This window comes from Odocoileus virginianus, chromosome 11, assembly GCF_023699985.2.
Source record: "Odocoileus virginianus isolate 20LAN1187 ecotype Illinois chromosome 11, Ovbor_1.2, whole genome shotgun sequence".
Taxonomy (NCBI): Eukaryota; Metazoa; Chordata; class Mammalia; order Artiodactyla; family Cervidae; genus Odocoileus; species Odocoileus virginianus.
Genome location: NC_069684.1, coordinates 51,335,722 through 51,359,896, shown reverse-complemented (window position 1 = coordinate 51,359,896; position 24,175 = coordinate 51,335,722). Strand labels below are relative to the sequence as shown.

General features: G+C 39.3%; 1 protein-coding gene across 7 annotated transcripts in view; it reads right to left on the bottom strand.

The window, feature by feature from the left end:
* Nucleotides 1-24,175, bottom strand: part of NVL (nuclear VCP like) — a 113,331-nt gene that overhangs the window by 15,861 nt on the left and 73,295 nt on the right. For 5 of the 7 annotated variants that reach the window (XR_011490395.1, XR_011490396.1, XR_011490397.1 and 2 more), the window contains one exon: nt 20,752-20,822. Coding sequence is in view for 2 of the 7 variants with exons in the window: in XM_020879474.2 (XP_020735133.2) it covers nt 12,161-12,205; nt 20,752-20,822 (116 nt within the window). In the remaining 5 variants the exon portion in view is untranslated. Of the gene's footprint in view, nt 1-11,896; nt 12,206-20,751; nt 20,823-24,175 lie in introns of those variants that run through there. The other 2 variants (XM_020879474.2, XM_020879476.2) reach the window with 1 other exon arrangement.

The following is a 24,175-nucleotide window of genomic DNA, read 5'->3' as shown; positions in this document are numbered from 1 at the left end:
ACCCTGATGCTGGGAAAGATTAAGGGCAGGAGGAGAAGGGGACGACAGAGGATGAGATGGTTGGATGGCATCACCGACTCAATGGACATGGGTTTGGGTAGACTCCAGGAGTTGGTGATGGACAAGGAGGCCTGGCGTACTGTGGTTCATGGGGTCGCAAAGAGTCGGACCCGACTGAGCAACTGAACTGAACTGAACTGATTTACAAAGTTGTGTTAATTTCTGTTGTATTACAAAGTCATTCAGTTATATATATTCTTTTTCGTATTCTTTTCCATTATGGCTTGTCACAGGATACTGAATATGGTTCCCTGTGCAATACAGTAGGACCTTGTTGTTTATCCATCCTATATATAATAGTTTGCATCTGCTAGTCCCAAACTTCCAATCCTTCCATCCCCTCCACCGTGGCAACCACAAGTCTGTTCTCCATGTGTGTGAGCCTATTTGTTTCATAGATATGTCCATTTGTGTTGTATGTTAGATACCACATATAAGTGAGAGCACATAGTATTTGTCTTTTTCTGACTTGCTTCACTTAGTATGATAATTTCTAGGTCCATCTGTGTGGCTGCAAGTAGCATTTCATCCTTTCTTATGGCTGAGTACTATTCCATTGTCTATATGTACCACATCTTCTTTGTCCATTCATCTGTCAGTGGACATTTAGGTTGCTTCCATGTCTCGGCCATTGTAAATAGGGTTGCTAGGAACATTAGGGCGCATGTATCTTTTCAAATCACAGTTTTGTCTGGATAGATGCCTAGGAGTGGGATTGCAAGATCATACTGCAACTCCACTGTTAGTTTCTTGAGGAACCTCCATTCTGTCTGCCATAGTGGTTGTACCCAGTTATGTTGCCAGCAGCAGTGAGGGGGGGGGTCCCCTTTCTTCACACCCTCTCCTGCATTTATTATCTGTACATTTTTTTCTGATGTAGACTATTTCTAAAGAGAATTGTACTGAATTGGTTACCATACTGTTCCTGCTTTGTATTGTTTCTTTTTGGCCAAGATGCATGTGTGATCCTAACTCCCTGACCAGGGATTGAATCCTCCAGTGGAAGGTGAAGTCTTAACCACTGGGCTGCCAGGGAACTCTCTGTAGGTTTTGTAATGACGGCCACTGTGTCCGGTGTGAGGTGTTGCCTCATTGTAGTTTTGATTTGCATCTAATGATTAGCGATGAGCATCTCTTCATGTGCCTATTGGCCAGCTGTATGTCTTCTTTGGAGAAGTGTCTATTTAGGTCTTCTGCCCATTTTTTGGTTGGATTGTTTGGGGGGGGTTTTGTTTTGTTTTGAATTGTATGAGCTGCTTGTATATTTTGGAAATTAAGTTCTTTATCTGTGGCATCATTTGCAAATATTTTCCCCCACTCTGTAGGCTTTTGTTTTAATGGTTTTCTTTAATGCTGTTTCTTTGCAACAGCTTGTAAGTTTGATAGGTCCCATTTGTTTATTTTTGCTTTTATTTGTATTGACTTGGGAGACAGGCAGATAATATAGTTTTTAAAAGCCACAGTTGATTTTTCTGTCATCCAGAATTGAGACACACTGACAGAGGATTCAAAGGCCTCTTGTAGCATGACAATTCAACAGTCTTGAGAAAGAGGGTGTAAGTAAACCGGAGGTAATAATCTGCAAGATAAAACCCAAATGGTAACGCTGCTAGATGACCTGAGATCCCTGGAGATGTGGAGAAACAACCATTGTTCTCCAGAATTCAATGGAATTTGAAAAGCACAGTGCCAACAATGGTTTCTGATTATTCCTGAGGAGGGACTTGAGCATTGTTTAATGTCCCTAGAGTTAAACATTTGTCCATTTTCTTAAATCTTTTACTCCCAAGGCTGGAGAGTAAGATAACTATTTCTCTGCCTACACCCTGTTGTTGTTCAGTCACCCAATCCTGTCCAACTCTTTGCGACCCCATGGACTGCAGCATGTCAGGCCTCCCTGTCCCTCACCGTCTCCCGAAGTTTGCCCACGTTCATGTACATTGCATCAGTGATGCCATCCAGCCATCTCATCCTCTTCTCCTTCTGCCCTCAATCTTTCCCAGCGTCAGGGACTTTCCCAATGACTTTTCTGCCTCCAACCTACCCATTTAAAAATCACTATTTAAAATATACACGGGGAGTATCTCCCTGGTGGTCCAGTGGTTAAGTTTACAAAGCTTCCACTGCAGGCGGTGCGGGATCAATTCCTGGTCCACAGGTTCCAGCTCTGACTGGGGAATTAAGGTCCTGCATGGCACATGGCATGGCCAAAAATGTGTATGTGTGTGTGTGTGTGTGTGTGTGTGTGTATAAAACTTACATGTGCCATCAATGTATATATATGAATTAAATGATAGGTTGTCTTAGACTTCCTTCACAATTATCCAGGGTGGGGAGTAACAAGGGAAAGAACAGATGAAAAGATTGAGTGTGAGGTGATCACTGGTGAAGCTGGGTGATGGGGCACATGGGAATCATTCTATGCAGTTGAACCATGTGGCATTGGTACATTTGATCTTTTTGACCTATAAAAATTACAATTTCATTGGTATAACTTAATGGTTTTTTATACATATATTTGAATATTTCCATGGTGAACAGTAAAATCACATACTCAGCTATATCCTTACTCCTCTCGTTTTTACCTTTGTGCTTACATTTTGCAGTTTAGAGCTTGACCAACAGTTAACTCCTGAAAAGGACCCTATACAGTCACTTAGACAGAGTACCTGAAGAACTATGGATGGAGGTTTGTATCACTGTACAGGAGGTGGTGACTAAAACCATCCCCAAGTGGCTGCCTGAGGAGGCCCTACAAATAGCTGAGAAAAGAAGAAAAGAGAAAGGCAAAGGAGGAAGGGAAAGATACACCCATCTGAATGCAGAGTTCCAGAGAATAGCAAGGAGAGATTCTCTTAACTGAGCAATGCAAAGAAACATAGGAAAACAACAAAACGGGAAAGACTAGAGATCTCTTCAAGAAAATTAGAGATACCAAGGGGAATTTCACGCAAAGATTGGCACAATAAAGGACAGAAACAGCAAGGACCTAATAGAAGCAGAAGAGATTAAGAAAGGTGGCAAGAATACACAGAAGAACTGTACAAGTCTTTTAATGACCCACATAACCATGATGGTGTGGTCACTCACCTAGAGCCAAATCCTGGAGTGTGAAGTCAAGTGGGCCTTAGGAAGCATCACTACAAACAAAGCTAGTGGAGGTGATGGAATTCCAGTTGAGCTAATTCAAATCTAAAAGATGATGCTGTTCAAGTGCTGCACCCAATATGCCAGCAAATTTGGAAAACTCAGTAGTGGCCACAGAATTGGAAAAGGTCAGTTTTCATTCCAGTGCCAAAGAAAGGCAATGCCAAACAATGTCCAAATTACCATACAATTGCACTCATTTCACATACTAGCAAGATTATGCTCAAAATCCTTCAAGCTAGGTTTCAGCAGTACGTGAACTGAGAAGTTCCAGGTGTTCAAGCTGGATTTAGAAAAGGCAGAGGAACCAGAGATCAAATTGCCAACATCTGTTGGATAATAGAAAAAGCAAGGGAATTCCAAAAAACATCTACTTCTGCTTCACTGACTATGCTAAAGTCTTTGACCGTGTGAATCACAACAAACTCTGGAAAATTCTTAAAAAGATGGGAATACCAGACCACCTTATCTGCCTCCTGAGAAACCTGTATGCAGGACAAGAAGCAACAGTTAAAACAAGACATGGAACAACCGACTGGTTCAAAATTGGGAAAGCAGTACATCAAGGCAGTACTGTCACCCTGCTTATTTAACTTCTATGCAGAGTACATCATGTGAAATGCTGATGCCAGGCTGGATCAATCACAAGCTTAGAATCAAGATTACCATGAGAAATATCAACAACCTCAAATATGCAGATGATGCCACTTTAACGGCAGAAAGTGAAGAGGAACTAAAGAGCCTCTTGATGAAGGTGAAAGAGGAAAGTGAAAAAGCTGGCATAAAACTCAACATTCAGAAAACTAAGATCATGGCATCTGGTCCCCTCACATCAAGGCAAATAGATGGGGAAACAATGGAAACAGTGACAGACTTTATTTTCTTGGGCTTCAGAGTCACTGCAGATTGTGACTAGAGCCATGAAATTAAAAGACGTTTGCTCCGTGGAAGAAAAGCTATGACCAACCTAGACAGCCTATTAAAAAGCAGAGCCATTACTTTACCAACAAAGGTCCACACATAGTCACAGGTATGGTTTTTCCAGTAGTCATGTATGGATGTGAGAATTAGATCATAAGGATGGTTGAGCACCAAAGAACTGATGCATTTGAACTATGGTGCTGGAGAAGACTCTTAAGAGTCACCTGGACTGCAAAGAGATCTACCCAGTCAATCCTAAAGGAAATCAGTGCTGAGTATTCATTGGAAGGACTGAGGCTGAAGCTGCAGCTCCAATACTTTGGCCACCTCACGCGAAGAGCCAACTCAATAGAAAAAACCCTGATGCTGGGAAAGACTGAGGGCAAGAGGAGAAGGGGGCAATAGAGGATGAGATGGTTGGATGGCATCACTGATGCAGTGAACATGAATATGAGCACACTCAGGGAGACAGTGAAAGACAAGGAAGAATGGCATGCTGCAGTTCATGGAGTCACAAAGAATCAGACATGACTTAGCAACTGAACAACAAATAATCACTTCAAAGCTTGTCTGCTACAATCTTATGACTTTTCAGAGTGCCAAGAATGAACAGAGGTTTCTGATATTAGTTGCTTGAGTTCAAATGAAAAAAAAAATGCTATTCACTATTTAACAAAGAATATTATTATTACAACTCACACTAGTTGATGACACAGAAGTCCATTTTCTGCCCCTCCAAAGCCAGTAAGATGAATGAGAAGGCCAAAATCTTTAAAGGTAAGACACTCTTGAGTTTGATTTTTCCAGATAATAAGTTATTTACTGAGAACCAATATAAGTTGTTCAACCTCTCTGAGCCTTATGCTAATTTGCTGCAGTTGTGTTCAATTCCTTGTGACCCTATGGACTGTAGCCCACCAGGCTCCTCTGTCCATGGGATTCTCCAGGCAAGAATACTGGAGTGAGTTGCTGTGCCCTTCTCCAGGGATCTTCCCAACCCAGGGATCAAATTCACGTCTCTTACACTGGCAGGAGGGTTATCACTAGTGTCACCTGGGAAGCCCCTCTGAGCCTCAGTTTTCTCAAATATAAAATTAAGATACTATGTGTCTCAGTTTTAATGTGTCAGTAAGCAGTTTGTAAGTCCAACTTCCTCTTCTTTCCTCATCCCATGCCACTGGCAATAATAACAAAGCCTGTGATATTTTGTTTATCAAAGCATAACTGCTCCAAACCTCTGCCAGGCAAGGTGTAAAATTAAAATGGCAGATTTCATTTTTAATAAATGAATCCAAGTTGGACTACAAACTGAGTTTGACAATAACGTGTCAGAGAATCTGTTGCTCCAACATCCAAGTTCTAAGTGAGCTGAGAATAATGAAGGAGGCAAATGAATAAAAGCAAAAGCAGATATGAAATAAATGTTCCAAAAAGTGTTGAATTAATTTGCTTGTTGTTTCATTTCTGACTCTTTTGTGAGCCCATGGACTGTAACCGACCAGACTCACCCATCCATAGGATTTCCCATGCAAAATTACTGGAGTGGGTTGCATTTCCTTCTCCAGGGGATCTTCCCAAGCCAGGGATCAAACCCACATCTCCTGCTTGGCAGGTGGATTCTTGACCACTGAGCCACCTAGGAAGCCCAGACTTTCTTATATATATACCACAAAACAGCAATTCTCCAGTTCCCAGAATTAAGCTATTTCTGCCATCTGGCATCTCCACTTTTAATGGCCTCAGTTACTGTGAAACTCATTTAGCTTTCTGTAATATTAGTTTTGAGAAAGTTCAAGCTAGCAAAACTTCCTGGAGTCTGTAAAGAAGACCCATTGTCCATTTATCAGGCTCACTCAGTCAGCCAGAGTAGGAGAGCAGGTTTTCCTGTCTGTGTAAAGAAGGTAATTAACATTTCGATTGTAACAAATATATATATATATATATATATATATATATATATATATATATAAAATTGCTTCTTTATAGCTTTCTGCTTTAGAGAGAGAATACTTATGTAGAGCAAGCTATTAGAAATAGTTTCTTTTGAATGCCTTGAGCACACATAGGGGTTCCTTAGCTATGGAGAAGTATTGCTAAAGGACTTCTGACAAGCAATAACTAAATGCCAGAGGAAGCCACACCTCCAAAACTTTGCTGATTTCTCTTCAGAGAGCCATGAGCCATGAAGTTCCAGGCCAGTAGATTCCTCAGGTGAAAACAACATAAAATCTCGATCATAAAATCTCCCCACTGTTGACAGAGCTCTGGGCAACAGAGCAAAGTGATTCAATTGTGCTGTTAAAAAGCTACTTTGTTCTTATTATGTGTCAAGTGCTGTAATGCAAAAATAAATTAATGACTCTGCCACTGAGAATCTAGTGCTTAAAGCAGAGAGTCTAGGTCAGAACAGTGAGCAGAAAGCAGAGTGAGGGATTGGGCAAGGCTTCTCAATAGGAGTGTTTCAAGCCTGGAAGAGGGTCCTGTGTTTAGGTGGAAGGCTTGCCAGGTAGTGGGAACCTTGTGAGCCAAGGCTGAGATGTTCAACAATACGCTGTTCTACTGGAACGGCAATGAATCCAGTCAGGGGAGAGGAGGTTGGATGGGTGTCAGAGGTATACTGACTGCAAAGGTCCATGCATAATTAGACTGAGTTTAGGCCACAGGAGGATGCTAAAGCTGAAAAGTGACAATGAGTTAGTATCTTCTGACAGCAATCCTGGTTTTAGTAAGAGTTTGGAATAGCAGATTAGGTCAAAGTAAACATGTGAAAGATGGTGACAGCTTGAACTAGCACAGTGTCTGTGAGAAAAAACTTCTGCTAAATAATAAATGACTGATCACTGATCAGTAGTACTCAAGATGACTTTCACCCTTCTGGCCTGGGTGATAAGGACTGTGGGAGACAGAGATGTTTCAAGGCAGAGGTGGGGCACCAAAGAGAAGGAAGGAACTGTTGAGTTTCTTCATCTTGAGACTTACTGCGGTCTTGGAAAATAGAACATCCTTGTCTGTGATGTAATGTGGACTGTTAACCTGCACACCTAAGAAAGAGTTCTTTGGAAAAAACTTTGCCAAGTTCCTCCCGCTCTCCCGCTCTTAGGGCCAAAGCTTACCTGGCAGTGGGACCAGACTGCATGGCCAACATGCCATCTAAGGAAACATTCCAGAAAGCAGCATTTGTCCAGACAACCTTGATGGCTACAGACATCCTTGAAACTCACATTTTCCCAGGTGGAGAGAGAGACATTAGAGGTGGGGTAATTTAACCAACCAAATTCCACTCCCACTCACCTCTTTAACCTCACTTTCTTAACTCTAACCAGCTGAAAGGACAGCATGAGCAACATGCCTGGTGTTTTAGGGGAAAAAGAAACATGTGGCTGGCTTTTCTTCAAGTATACTGGGTTCTATGTGGTTCCTTACCTTTAAATGATCTACATTTTTAATAGTGCTACTCCTATCCTTTTAAATTTTTGAAATGTTTATTATAAATAAAATCAGATGAAATAGTAAATTATAGATGAATCTTCATAAGCTCTTTTAAAAAAACATTTTAACTGAAGTGAACATACTAACAAAAAAGAGCTATGATAAGCAATGAATCATCACTAAGAGAACACACGCAGGAAACTGTCATCAGATCCAGGAGGGTGTAGCCAGCAACCTAGAGGCCACACCACTTGGTGCTTCTTCCAGGCACTGCCCTCTAACATTAACTGTAAGCCCGACTTCTCATGGCATTGACCAGCTGTCTTTTTGAATTTTATATATTAATAAGTAGAACTGCCCAAGATGATTTCAGGATAGGGCTCTTCCACTCAGTATCTGTGAGAATGATCCATGTTGTTATGTATAGTTTATCATCACTGTGTAATATTCTAGTGCATGAAGATACCATGTTAACCCGTTCTACTATTGATGGACACTTAGGTTTCCATTTTTGGTCAATTATGAATTTTGCTATCTTGGTATATGCATTTCTGTTTTGGATATATGTGTTAGAGTGAAACTGTTGGTTATAGGTATTCACTTGTTCCTTTATCTTTTTTCATATGACACAGTGAGGTTTTTATTACCCAATACGTCAACACTTACAGTTCTCCCACAGAGGGAGAGGCCAGGCACAGTGTCTAATTTTGACAGTCCTGTTGCCTAATAACATTTAATATTTATTAAATGCTTCCTGTGATCCAGGCACTGGGCTGGATGCTAAGGAGACAAGCCTGACAGGATCCTTCCCCTCATGAAACTTAGCAGGAGACCTAAAGTCAGCCAACTGTAACGCCTACGTATTTAATTCAATTTGTTGACCTTATTTTATAAAAAATAAGTTGAAAATTAAAAATGCTGATGTTAGAGACAAGCATTAGGTCTCATGGAGCTAAAGCAATGGAGTGGGATTCCGTTTTATCCCAAATCTACCTGGCCTCTAGGCTTTGGAACTGAGTGGTGCAAAAATATATCCAAATCCATTCAGTTGAGATAAACAATGACTGAAGATGGTGCCTAACACATAACTAAGTGCTTTCTATTTCAGCTTTTGGAAGTAAGATCCTCTTATAACACAACTTTGATGAACAGGAGAATGAGTTTCCCAGACATCAGTCCCTCTCACATCTTGAGGTTTCTACGGTCTGTCAGATCATTTATTCTCTTCCTGCATTTCCCTCTCAAGCCTTCAAGACTCAGCTGAGGCATCATTTTCTTGGGAGAATCTTCCCTGACCCCATGATGAGCCAGCTGCCTCTCCTCTGAGCTCCTCCTAACAGCATCTATTCTCATCCCTTCACAGCCATTTGCGCGCTGTTTTGCAATTTCCTCCTTACTTGTCTCAACATGCTATTAACCAGGATATTAGTTTGGCTGCTCTAACAGAGACAAAAATTTCACTGGCTTAAGCAAGATAAAGGTCACACATAAATGTTCAGGCTAAACGAGCCTTGAGTGGTGATAAAACTGCCCAACAAGTGCTTAGGAATCTTAGTTTCTTATGTCTTATGGTTCTGTCACCTCCTAGAATGTCCCCATTTATATGGTCAAAGCCAGTTCATCTTCATCATTCCAGCCTAGGGAAGGGAGAACTAGAATTAAATGGGCAAGCAGTGTTTTCTTTTTTAAACCAGGTGTGGTTTCTGAGGACATTTTCCAGAGTCTGCTTATGTGCTAAGAGTTCAATGCAGATTGCCCCCAGTTAATGATAGGTTTGCAGTTCAAGCTTCTTTTTAAGGATGTGACCAGAACTGAGGTCATCACCAGTGTTCATATTACACTACACAGAACACAGTCACTCTCCTGGCAGCAAGAACCCTGCCTACTAAAAGGAAGGAGGGAAGAATGGATATTACGGGACAACTGGCTATTTCCACTATACATACCAAATTAGGCAGTATGTTTCGAGTCTACCATTATGTTACCAGTGTACAGCATAAAGCACTTAATGAGATTGCGGAATCTTTCACAATGCTAGAACAGAGGATACAACTCCAGATGTTTCCTAACACAGGCCTGGAACTTTTTCTCAAGAGAAAGAAAAGCCGGACAGCTGTGGATCAGAATTCAGACTGTTCCATATACATGAATGTATATACAGCAGGTAACTGTGAAGAAGCTCTTCTTCTTTTTAATAAAATGAAGATGCTATTCGATCCCCTACTGTATGGGGAGTAAGAGTTGGGAAAATTAAAACAATACAACACTGTCCAGCACACAGATGGTGCTTAGACCACGTTATCTTTCCTTCCTGATGGACAGTGTTGGCAATATTCTCTGTGACATTAGTTGGTTAACTTCCTGCCCAATAACTCCCTGCTGTCCAACCTACATCACAGCTGATTTGCAAAGCTGATGGACAAATGCAGCCTAACCTGTGATGCAGTCAACACTTGGCATTTAGGATAAGCTAGGAGATCCAACAAGTCCATCCTAAAGGAGATCAGTCCTGGGTGTTCATTGGAAGGACTGATGCTGAAGCGGAAACTCCAGTATTTTGGCCACCTGATGTGAAGAGCTGATTTATTTGAAAAGACCCTGATGCTGGGAGGGATTGGGGGCAGGAGGAGAAGGGTACGACAGAGGATGAGATGACTGGATGGCATCACTGACTCGATGGACATGAGTTTGAATAAACTGACAGTTGGTGATGGACTGGGAGGCCTGGTGTACTGTGATTCATGGGGTCGCAGAGTCGGACATGACTGAGCGACTGAACTGAAACAACCAGAAAGTTCGGTACTTTAGACCTATTTGTCTAGAAATTGTCAAGAAAATTAAATTGTCAAGACTATCTCTTCACTAGCTCTTATATTATATATCACATACCAGACTGCGTTTCTCTCTTGATTTGGCTGATATCAAGTCCAATCAAATCTATTGCTCAAATTACATAACTCTTTAAGACCTTCTGGCCTACACATTTTAACTTTCATTCTTAATCATCTATGCTGAAGACATGATCCTGATTTGCTTTTTCCTTTTGGTGTTCTTCCTCTGGGGTCCTACAGCACCCTCCTTTCCACACCCCTCCCTTGGGTATTGTGATACTCTGGTTAGAGGTCAATATTTGGTTGTGAACTCTTCAAAAAAAAAAAGGACTGTGCCCTACTTACCTGACTTGCTTTGATCTATTATAATTTTCTTCATTTTATCAATCACATTTTTTAAAGTAGCATGAACACTTTTGCAGAGTCAGGTGGAATAGAAAATTTGGAAGGGGAAAAAGTAGGTAACCAAAGCCATCTACACAATCTCAGAAAACACTGTGAGCAGCACTGTAAATCAGGAATGAGATAAAACATGACACAAACCCTTCTGAAATTATCAGCTAGAGACTTGTCAAAAGTGCTCAGAGGCAAATGTGGACGGATTCCCAACTGACTGAATCTGGGACAGTTTGAACATCATATGATTAAGAGTAAAAGACAACACACTAAAACCACAGCAACCTGAGTTTGATCAGAGTAACTTTATAGTGCAAGAAGCTGGGCAGGACCCTCGTAAGTGATCAAAGTGGACACCCCTAGGAATGGAGCAAACCGAGACTGCACCTACCTGTCAGGATGCAGTGAGAAGACCATCACTTCATGATGCTTATTCCTGCCACAGATGTACAAGCTGCACTTAATTATAGGGAAACAGACAAAGTCACATCGAAGGCATTTTACAAAGTAACTGGCCAATAACCTTCAAAAGTGTCAAAAGTTAAGATAGGAGTTGTTCTAGACTTCAAGGAAAAGAGCAGGATTTCTCCGGTGGTTCAGTAGTTAAGAGTCTGCCTGCCAATGTGGGGGACACAGGTTTGATCCCTGGTTCGGGGAAGATCCCACATGCTGCGGGGCAACTAGAGCCTGCGCTCTGCAACAAGAGAAGCGGCTGCCATGAGAAGCCCGTGCACAACAACGAAGAGCAGCCCCTACTCGCCACAACTGGAGAAAGCCTGCGGGCGGCAATGAAGACCCAGTGCAGCGCCCCGCCCAAAACAGAAAAGCAATGAGTTGCAATAGCTAATTCCAAACTAGATTCCTTTGTTATAAAGGACCTCATTGGGACAACTGGAGAAACCTGAATGGAGCCTGAGGATTTGGCAGGGAAGTATCACAGCTGACACGGTTATCTGATGTGGATGGCTGGTTATGCAGGGGACTATCCTGCTGTGCAGGAAATATAAAGTATTTACGGGTGATCACGCATCAGGTTGGGAAGCACCCTCAGATGGTTTTTCGGGGGAAGTTCTTTTTACTGTAATTGCAACTTATCTGTAGTACAGTCGAGGTTGTTTCAAAATAAACATTTTATTTTAAAAAGGTTATCTGTTATTTTATTTTGACAATTTTTTTTCCCCTTAAACAGGAGGTAGGGTGTTTCCATATGAGGTTGTCCGGATGGGAAGAATCTTCAGCTTTGACTTGGCCTCATTAATTTGAGGATAAAACGCTCATGTGAGAGCACACGTATCAAGCTGAAAGTGGGCGCTCAGAGCAGGCGGGCATCTCTGGCAGCTCGAGGCACTGGACTCCCGGAAGCTCGCTGCTGGGGGTCACCGGCTGAGGGACCACTGCAGATCCTCATACATTGCTCGAGCCTGAGAGGAGAGGAGAGGACAGAATATGGAGCCAGACACTGAAATGCACTGAACCGTGCTCCCCAAAACTCAGATGTTGAAGTCCTCACCTCCAGTACCTCAGAGTGTGACTGGATTTGGAAATAAGGGTCTAAGTGATTTAAGTTAAAATGAAGTCATTAGGGTGGGCTTTAGTACATCCAGTATCATCTGGTATCCTCATAAGAGGAGTAAGACACAGACATGCACAGAGGGAAGACTACGTAAAGACTAATGCACAGAAGACCATGTAAAGATTAATTTAAAGAAAATTCTATATATTTATTTCAGTGATTTTTTTTCAAGTACCTCTCTCTTCTTTTTTTTGTTTGCACTATGCAACTTGCAGGATCTTAAGTTTCCTGTCCAGGGATTGAACCTGGGCCCATGGCAGTGAAAACACCATTTTGTAACCCTTGGACCAACTTCTGGCAAGTAGCTCAAACAATGTCAACAGTGAATATAAAACAGGTATTAGTGAAATGCTGAATTAACTCTGAAGTAGGATAAGAGGGCCTTGGTATTTCAACTCACTGCTAAATAATAAAGATGTAGTAAAGACATTCAATCTTAAGGGAGATGAACCCTGAATATCACTGGAAGGACTGATGCTGGAATTCCAGACAACTCGCTGGAAAAGTCCCTGATGTTGGGTAAGATTGAGGGCAGAAGGAGAAGAGGGCATCAGAGGATGAGATGGCTAGACAGCATCACCAATGCAATGAACATGAACTTGGGCAAACTTTGGAAGACGGTGAGGGACAGGGAGGCCTGGCGTGCTACAGTCTACGGGGTCACAAAGAGTCGAACAGCACTCAACAACAACGACAAAGACATTTTAAGCATGCTGTGTTTACAGCCAGATTAAAGTGATTCCCTTTTTAATAACAGTGTTTTATTTTATAAAATATTTATTGCAGAAATATTAGAAAATGCAAATCAGCAGAAAAAATTAAAAAGTAATCCTTAATTTCCAGAAAAAACTATCACTACGACTTTGGTCCTCAAGATCTTGTAAATTATTATTTTTTTAGTATTTAAGTTTTTAAATTAGGTAATACATTTACATGGTTCAAAATTCAAATACGATGAAAGGTCAATTTTCAAACTTCTGTCCTCCAGTCACCCAGTTTCTCTCCCCACAAGCAATCATTAGTTTCATCAGGGCCAGTTATGACTCCAAACAGGAAAGCTGTCTTTTTACCTTAATTGTTGTTCCTTAATTTTTCAAAAGATCTCACAAAGTAATAATAATCAGCTTGGTCATCTCTTTTATTTATTATTTATTCAAAATTCATACCATGCCTATCTCCAAAAGAGAAGTGATAGCTTATGATTCACTAGGGTAGTTTTAGAAATTAAATATTTTAAAGTTTTAAGGTTTATGACCATCCAAAGTATTAAAGAGAATATACTGGAATCAAGTAGTATCACTGGGACACACATGTAGCCTTCCCATGGATGTTCTTCAGAGGATTAAAAAAATTACACAGTGTGTGGAACTACTGGTTCAGATATGTTAGTAATAAAATCAGTCACACTGCCTCTGTCACACTGTGCTGATACCTTCTAAGCAAAAGTTACTTGCAAACTATTTTCTAATATTGAAGGAATCTGAGTGATCAGGTTAATACGTATTCTATATAAACATCTATGGTAGTGTATTTAATTGCTCAAAATGGTTCCTAACCCACGACTTATGCAATTTTATATCTTGTGAGTCTAGTACAAAGCCTAGCATGTATATGGCAGGTACATGATATACATATGTTTCTGGATGGATGAAAGGATGGGATCTTAGGCAACTCAATACACAGCTAGAGGCAAGAGCAACTCTACTTGGGAAGTTTTTCTCTCTCAATGTGACAGACTTGATCAAGCAAATGGATGAACCATATAATCCCGAGTGTGAAGAAGAGAATCAAAGTGTGCCAGCCAGTGGGTGTGAAAAACACTAAACCAATGAGTTAATAAAACAGGAGTGTTTCTATGGTGTGGTTTTAACAGGGGAGGAAGGAAAAAAATACCTAATTTATGTTTGAGTGAGGTTTCCTTCCTGACAGTTGAACAATGCCATAGTAGGCAGAGGGAAAAGACTACATTTGAGATAATACATAGCTGGGAAAACAATTTCAAGGTCTCAACATTTACTGATGTTAACCCAGGCTCAGGTCTCTGGTGAGCAGTTATTACCAAAAAAGCCAAATCAACAAAATAAGTTATGCTTTATAAATCTGTGAAGTGACACATATTGGATAATGGCTTCATTCAGGGAAGAAAGTAAACAGCTGACTAAGAAGTAACTGGCAAAAAGAGTCCAATCGTCTAAGCTGGGGTATCTGTCATAATGAACTGCTAATCTATTTGGCCTTCTTAGGACCACACTAGGACGTGGCCTCTCATGAGAAACTAGGACTGGGGCTGGGATCTTCAGATGGGAGCCTGAAAGATTGGCAGCGAAGAAGTAGGAGTGAATGAGGAATACAGGCAGAGACTCAGAAGGAATGTTTGCAAACTATGCTCACATCTCACCCTCAGCTGGTTTATGAGGACTTACTGGGTCAGGTGACAAGTTTCTGCATCTGGCCTCTAAACCAGACCCTACTAGCATGTTAGCCAATTGCTGGACACAAAATCCACTTCACATGCTGTTGTTTTCCCCTCAAACTAAAAACCGTGTGGCACCAGGGAGCCGACTGCTTCAAGGAAAGAGAAGGCACCAGTTAGCAGGGCAGATTTACCTAGCATGAGAACAGGCTGAACATTTCTGAACTATACAGACCAGCTCTGTGGACCTTGGGACAGAATGTGCACACCGTTCTCCTTTCATTTTTCTTTTTCCTTTTTTGACACCTCCCAATCATTTATTTAATGTTAACTCACTTCAAAGCAACTGCTATCTCCATAAGTATGTCTGAAAGGTTAAAATGTAAAATGTAATTAGGTGTTCCTTGTGTGTTTAACAAGCCTAGTAGATTCTCTTTCAGTCTGAGAAAACTTAAGTCCGCCACTAAGTCAATAACTTGATGCCAGTGTCTTATCTATAGCTTTTTATCCTAGGGCCTGAAGTCATGATCTTTAGAAAACTATGCTACCCCTTACATTCCACCCGGCTATAGAGTATCTAACTTTAGAGCTAGTCATAGTGATTAGTTTTGCCATGGGCTCTAACCTGAGCTGGACCAATCACAGGTTCCCTGAAACTCTCCTGTTGGAGATATCAGGAAATTCTCTTGCTATGGGGGTTAATAAACAAGCAGCCTGTATGTCTGGGCCTGCAGGCAGCCTTTTCCCACAAGAAACAAAGCAATGAAGTTTCTGGATCCAGCATGCCTAAAGCCAGCAATACTCTCAACTTCCTTATATGTGGAATGGATTCCTCACAAACAGACTTGAGTTTCTGTCATTTACAACTAAAGGAACCCTAATATTAAAAGTAGAAAGGGGAAGCTTACAAATGAGCCGCTCAATCCTACATTCAGAAATGTATCAACAAACACCATCCCTGTCTTTTGGTTTGATTTTTCAAATGGATTTTGTTTGACTATCCAACTCCTCTAATTTCAACTGAATTCTCCTAAATCAGAAAGAAAAAGGTTTCCCAAAAACAGAGTAGTCATATGATCCAGCAATCCCACTGGTACCCTTCTGGAAGAATGAGATAATGCCCATTGGCAGCAACATGCACAGACTGAGATTATCATACTAAGTGAACTAAGTCAGACAACGAGAAAAATACCACATGAAATTACTTATATGTAGAATCTAAAACATGACACCAACGAATCTATTTACAAAATAGACTCACAGACACAGAAAACAAACTTACAGCTACCGAAGGGGAAAGGGGCTGGGGAAGAGATAAATTAGGAGTTCATGATTAGCAGATACAAACTACTATTTATAAAAGAGATAGGAAATTCCCCAGAGGTCCAATAGATAGGGCTCCACGCTTTCAATGCCAGGGGCCTGGGGTTCAATCCCTGGTTGGGGAACTAAGATCCTGCAAGCGTCACAGCTCGGCCAAAATAAATAAATAGACTAGGTAAAGAAAATCCTACTGTATAGAACAGGGAACTATATTTAATATCTTAAATAATACTGAAAATAATATGAAAAGTATATATATACACATATATAATATACATAAATATATATCTGATTCAGAAACTAACACAACATTGTAAACCAACTGTACTTCAACTAAAACAATTTAAGGAAGGAAGATGTTCGTACAGCTGTGGACTGTGAAGGAGAACCAGAAAGCAGAGACTTAACACCCTTCCCCCCCACCCAAACATAACATCCACTGGTTTCAAATTTACCAGCAGAGTTTTAGAAAAGGTAACAAAATTAGATTTTACTCCTTAATTATCACAGATGCAAGGATGAAAATGTGGCCCAATTTAAGGATAGGTCAAGCAAGCAATTTTCAACTCTGCCTGACATTTTTATAGTCAACTCTAATACAATACTTAATTGTAACTGCAAAATATGTAACAGTTAAATGTAAAAACATTAAACATGGAAGCTTTTCAAAACTAGAGCAGGCAAATACAAACAAGATGGTTTCATTTTTTTAGTCCAGAAAACTGAAGTAAATATTTAGAGGTAAAGAAGGCAAAAGAATGACAAATGAAGAGCTATCCCAGGTCAATATATAAAGACCAAATGAACCTCTATATACTAGTAGCAATTAGAGAACAATATTTTTAAAAAATTATAAAAATAAAAAATTATAAATCACTTAGGAATAAATTTGATGAAAAATGTACATCTTGAAAAATTTGCATCCTGAAAATGCAAAACATTACTGGGAGAGATCAAATGGCTCTAATAAGTGAATTTTTAAAAAATGAATAAATTTATATAAAAGAAATAAAATTATCTAAATAAATGAACAGATATGCTAAGTTCACTGATTAAAAAACTCAGTATTTTTAATACCTCTGCTCTCCCAACTGATCTACAGATTCAATGCAAATCTATTCAAAATCCCAGAAAGTTTCTTTTGCAGAAATTGATAAACTGATTGCAAATTTTATATGGGGAAGCAAAGAGACTAAAATAGATAAAACAATTTTGGGGGGAAAAAAGAAGAAATCTGAATGACTTAAACTAGCTGACTTCAAGATTAACATATCTATTCTGTAATAATCAAGGGGACTTCCCCAAAAGTCCGGTGATTAAGAATCTAAATTTCCACTGCAGGGAGCACAGGTTTGATCCCTGGTTGGGGAGCTAAGATCCCACATGCTGTGGCCAGAAAATAAATAAAAATTAAAAATTGATGTAAAATAATCAAGAGAGTGGCAAAAAATATACAGTGGCATAAACTGGATATAAAGATCAGTGAAACAGAAAAAAGTGTGAAGAAATACATTCATACATAGATGATCAATTGGTTTTCAAAAAGAGGGCATGATAATTCAATGAAAGGAAAAAATTTTCAACCAACAGGACCACAGTAACTAGACAGCTGCATGGGAAAAAATATCATGACTTCTCTATCTCATTTTAAATTAAAAAAATTAGTTTGTAATGGATCATAGTTCTAAATGTAAAAGATAAAACTATACAACTACTAGAGAAAAGCAAAGGAGAAAATTTTCATAAACTTAGGATAATCAAGATTTCTTATGGCAGAAAAACACATTTTTAAAAAATTGGATTTCATACAAATAAAAAACTCCTGTTCTTCAAAAGATGCTTTTAGAAAATTAATGTCATTTGCAGCAACATGGATGAACCTAGAGATTATTACAGTAGGTAAAGTAGGTTAGAAGAAGAAAGACAAATATGATACTGCTTATATGTGGAATCTAGAAAAAAATGGTACAAATGAACTTATATTTATAAAACAGAAATTGAGTCGCAGATATTGAAAGCAAACTTATGGTTACCAAGGGGGAAAGAGGGAGGGATGGATAAATTTGGAGACTGGGAGTGACATGACACATACTACTATATACAAAGTAGATAACGAATAAGGACCTACTGTACGTCACAGAGAACTCTCCTCAATGTTCTGTAATACCTATATGAGAAAAAAAAAATCTAAAAAAAAAGAGTGGAGATATATATACATAACTGATTTGTTGTATATATCTTGAAACACATTTTAAATTAACTATACTCCAAAATAAATCCTACAGATATTTCAGAAAAAAATGTGTATCTCATAAAAGGCTTCAAGCCAAGATAAACTAAGAATTTGCACAACTTAATAATAAGAAAACAACTCAATGTTTGTTTTTTTTTTTAATAACTCAATGTTTTAAGAGCAAAAGGTGAGGACACAAAATAAGGAATCCAAATGATCAATAAGCACATGAAAAATACTCAACATTTTGTCATTAGGAAAACAAATTCAGACCACAAGAGGATACTATTTCACACACAGTAGAATGGCTAAAATTAAAAGACTGAAAATACTCAAGTGTTGGTGAGAGTGTGGGCCAATTGGAATGCTCATAAAATGCAAAACGGTATTACAGTCACTTGGAAAGAAGGTTGGCAGTTTCCTATAAAGTTAAACATACACTCGCCACAAGATCCAGCAATTCCTCTCCTAGTTATTTACTCAAGAGAAATAAAAACACATGTTCTTGTTCTCTCTCTCTCTGACACACTATTATCTGAGGAAGCCAAAAACTGGAAAATACCCAAGTGCCCACCAGCAAGGGAAAGGATACACAAACTGCAGTGTATTCATATCATGGAAAACTACTCAGCAAGAGAATGGATCAAATCAGTGAAAAACAGCAATGTGGATGAATCCCTGCAACATTACATGAGCAAAAGGAGCCAGACAAATGAGTATATTAATATGATTATATTTACATAAAGTTCCAAAACAGGTGAAGTTAGAGCATGATGACAGAAGTCAGATCAGGGCTTGCCTGGTACAGCCTTTGTAAAAGGACTGACAGCTACAAAGGAACACAGGAACCTTCTGAAGTGATGAGAATGTTCTCTGTTTTTGACTGAGCTACCAGTTAAGTTTGCCAAAACTTACAGAACTGTAGGACTTCCCAGATGCTGCTGGTGTTAAAGAACCTGTCTGCCAATGCAGGAGACATAAGAGATGTGGGTTCAATCCCTGGGTCGGGAAGATTCCCTGGAGGAGGGCACGCAACACACTCCACTAACTCTTGCCTGGAGAATTCCCAAGGACAGAGGAGCCTGGCGGGCTACAGTCCATGGGGCTGTACACAGTTGGATACGACTGAAGCAAGTTAACATCACATGCACAGAACTGTATTTGTGCATTACAAAGGTAAATAAAATTTCAATTTTAAAAAAGGTTACAGGATGAGAGTGACAAATGTGGAGCTGTGCCAGTGTGTCCTGATTCTTGAAAAGCCTCAAATCGAAACTCTGACTACAGGTAATAAACATAAGGAAGATTTGTTTTTTAATGACTAAATCTTGCGGGGGGGGGGGCACTTACATCACTACTTTCTTGTTGATCAGAATGAAAAGTGCCAGGAAGATTAACTGTTAAACTGTTTGATTTTAATTAATAAGACTATCTTACTCAAAGACAGACAATGAAATAAAAACATTTCCTCAAGTGTACAAAATGCCTGAGACGTCAAAGTAGACTTTCATTTCTCCACATATGGTAAAAGACCCAGGCCAGGTTGAACAGACTAGACTTCAGCTGTCTGAACTTGGACTTGAATGTTTTCAATCAATAACCTTAAGAAATACTGAACCAGGGGTAATAAATGGATAATGAGCTAGAGGAATTTTAAGTATAGTCAATAAACAGAATCACATGGCTAAGGCAAATTAGACTTCTGGAAGTCCAGAAACAAAAGATATCCATCCAAGATAGGTGGTTTAGCCGCTAAGTCGTGTCCAGCTCTTGTGATCCCATGGACTATAGCCTGCCACGCTCCTCTGTCCATGGGATTCTCCAGGCAAGAATACTGGAGTGGGTTGCCATTTCCTTCTCCAGAGGATCTTCCTGACCCAGGAACAGAACTCAGGTCTCCTGCATTGCAGGCAGATGATTTACCAACTGAGCTATGAGGGAAGCCCTAAGATATCCAGTGTTCAATTCAGACATTTCTTTGGGTTGGTTATTTCCCTGCAAACTCTTCTGTGTCACAGTAACCTCACTTCACTTAACAGCAAACATTTTAACTTACTACAGACAGAATACCTCAACACAGTAAGAAATAAATACAGTAAAATCCAGCATTTTTTGTAAGGACAAGTCTGAGTGATTTTTAACTCTTCTCTGACTTTACAGTGAAGGTATTTTTACTTTCCTGAAACTATGAGTAAGTGTAAAGGGTGATACAGGTCAAATAATACTTGAATGAGAATGATTAAAAATTCTGAGATTATGAAAACATTCACGAGGTCATTTCCTCTGTGTTTAGTCTCTAGAAACATTCAAAATTACAGTCTCTCAAGAACACCCTCTCAGAGGCAACCATTTTGCTTTTTGTCATGAATTCATACTTACTACTCTCAATTCTAATTGCTCTTCTACCTTTAAGAGCATTGCTTACCTCTTTTGATACAGATGATTTTACTTTCTTGAAAGCTTCTTCAAAGTGCTTCTGATTAACCTTCAGTTCACCTGTGGAGCAAATGCATGAACATACATAATATTTGGGTATAGTAAGCTAACAGTGATTTATAACTAAATTTCTCTTGAGAGATTTACTAGCATTCAAGGGAAACACTGAGTCAATTAATGACACTGGCTCTATTCTTTTTCAGAGCAATGTTCAAGCCAGATATATTCTGCTCATCAAAGTTATAGACAGCTTTTCATTTTCTTAATTTACATATACCTAACCATATTAATTTTTCATACATGCTTAAGTTATATCATATATTTTAAAAGCACAGTCTTTTTTCCCCCCAGCAATCAAAACAGTTTATTGTGGAACAAATTATATTAAAAAGCACTTTGTCCATATTTAATTAGAAAAAGAGATTCTTATCCTTAAAAAAGATAAATGGTTCATATGTTCTGTTACTGTGTGTTCCCCTCAGCTTTACTAAGATACTGTTAGTACATAATAAATATAAGTTAACTTTAAGAAGTACAATTGACACGATGATCTTCTGCAAAATGGTTACCACAATAAGGTTCGTTAACATCTCCAGCCCCTCATGATCACCTTTTTATTTATTTTTGTGGTGATAATTACTAAGATCTACTCTCTGAACAGCTTTCAAGTTCAGCTGACCCTTCAACAATGTGAAGGTTAGGAGTGGTGGCTGTCAGTCAAAAATCTATGTTTAATTTTATAGTTGACTCTCTGAGTCTGCGGTTCTTTTTCTGTAGATTCAACCAAGCATGGACCGTGTAGTGCTATACTACATATTTACTGAAAAGAATCCATGTGTATCAGTGGATCTGCACAGTTCAAACCCAGGTTAACTGTATATAACACACTACTGGTAATTAGTACACGAGATCCTCAGAATTTATTCATCATATAGCAGGAAATTTGTACCCTATGATCAACATCTCCCCATTTTTCCCACTCTCTGGCTCATCATATTTTAGTGTAGTAACACCCAAAGAGAACTATCACTCATTAATAGATAACCCCGTTATCTTTGTATTTTTTAACTTAATGGCAATGTTCATGAAGAAGAGTCAGAATTGCTCTTTTTCAAGATAATTCAAATTAACTAAGAATGAAAAATGGAATTCCATATTATTTAATATGAATACATAATACATAATACATCATACATCATAATACATAATATATATAGATCATATGACAACACTGGACTAGAAGGGTGCTTTAATTCCTTATAAGGTTATGCCAACACATGGTAAGAGAAATCTAGTAACTAAACGTTAATTAAGTAAGGCTTCACTTACAATTATATGACAACTTATGTGATGACAATTTATACTTAAAAAACAGTACTAATTTAGAAATTAAGAAAGTGTATTTACCTAAAAGTAAAATACAATGTGTAGCTGAACACGTCAAACGGAAGCTGAATGGCATTACTGATTTCAGGTTCAGTAAGATGTCAATGCAAAGTCCCTGAAGGACAGGCAGCTGGAAATGCACACCGCAGCAAAGCAGGGATGTCAGAGTCTGTTACGCACATTTATAAAAAGACAGCCCACCAGTTATTAGGAGCAGTCAATACATACACAGAGGGCTGCTAACTTTTAGTGACAAACAAATCCAAAGATAATTATCACATTCAGCTCTCAGGCAGCATACCACCACATAAGGATTTTTTACATGACATCCTAATTTTGTGAATTATATCCCACCCACTTTCAAAACAAACTTAAAACAGCTTACATAAAAGAAGTTCATAGAGTAATTAGCCTCCAACTAATAAAAATAAATGGAAAAAAAAAATAAAGACCCATAAAAATAAATAAATAAGTAAATGACTGAAAAAAAAGTTCATAGAACTGAATCTTCAAATTAAACAACCAAAAAACTCAGGGACTTCATGATTAAGATATGTATGTTGATTTTCTGGGTCTGCTGAGGCTGCTTGCAGTGGCGCAGGCATCACCACTAGACAGAATCCAGTCTGTGTAACACTACTGGAGGATACGGCAGCAGTGTCAGGAGCGACGAGAGCAGCCACTTGTACGGGCCTTCCTTCAACAGCAGGCCATCCACTGTGACAGCCTAGGTCCCTGTGTGACAGCGTCTTATCAGACATGGTCTCAGCGTTCCTCGGGCTTCCCTGGGGACGCAGACGGCAAACAGTCCATCTGCAATGTGGGAGACCTGGGTTCGATCCCTGAGCTGGAAGATCCCCGGGAGGAGGGCATGGCAACCCACTCCAGTATTCTTGCCTGGAGAATCCCCATGGAGGGAGGATCCTGGCGGGCTACAATCCACAGGGTCGCAAAGAGTCGGACACAACAAGCTAAGCAGCAGCAGCATTGCTCATCTACACTACCTCAGAAGCACTCTCAGGGCAATTCAGCCAGAACAAGTACAGCAGCTTACTGACCTCCTGGAGAACAACCCATCAGTAAAGGATGGGATTAGGGAAAGTGAGCTTTAAGCAAGGAGTAGATCTCAATGGATGAGCTGTTAACAAGATATTTGGAAAAACAAGATTTTGAATACATGTTATGAGAAATTCAAGATGCGAAGACTCCAACAGAACTAGAGACTTTTCTGCTTAAGCATGGAGAAAATGTTAGGAGGTGAAGTAGACAGACTTCTGAAGTCTGACGTGCAGATCTGGAGATACTATAGACTTGATGGGATGAATCAATCTCCTTGGAGGGAGCCTCAGAAACAAGTTTGCCAAGTCTATTTCCCCACAATGAAGAAGTTCATGCCATTCAGAAGCCGTTTCTTTCTTTCTTTCTTTTTTTTTTTAAGATAGAGGCAATATTTACTTAAAGGGCAATTCAATGGTCCACAGAACTAAAGCAACCTTTATACTTCTAAGAGACATGTTACAAGTTCAAACAATTTGGAACTCACACTTTCAGTGTTTCAAAAGGAAACATTTTAGTTACTTGAATTGTTCACAATTTCTCATTTTAGATTGTGTCTATTGTACCTTGCAATCAAGTTTCCTTTCTTCACAATGGTAAAAACAATTGGCATCCATAAGATTACCATTTTTAATTTAGTTGCCAGTGAAGATTTCCTTCCATCAAACCTGTCAATCTTGAACATTCTGGCTAAACACAGGTTTGTGGTTTTTAAAAGTCACTCCATTTCAAAGTCTGTCTTTCCTTATACAAAGGTAGAAGTTATTTCAACATACCTTGTATTTTTGCCCCGAGCACTAAGAGGAACACTCTGCTAACCTAGTTACCTGTAAATGTTCATTCCAGAAAGGGCTTGGTTACCGAATTGAAGGAAGATATTTTAGTAACTCTTTTTTAGGTCATGCTAGTTGCCATTTTGTAAAATTTCTTTTCTGTCCTTTGCTTTTTTTCCTTATTTAGTTCAATTTTTC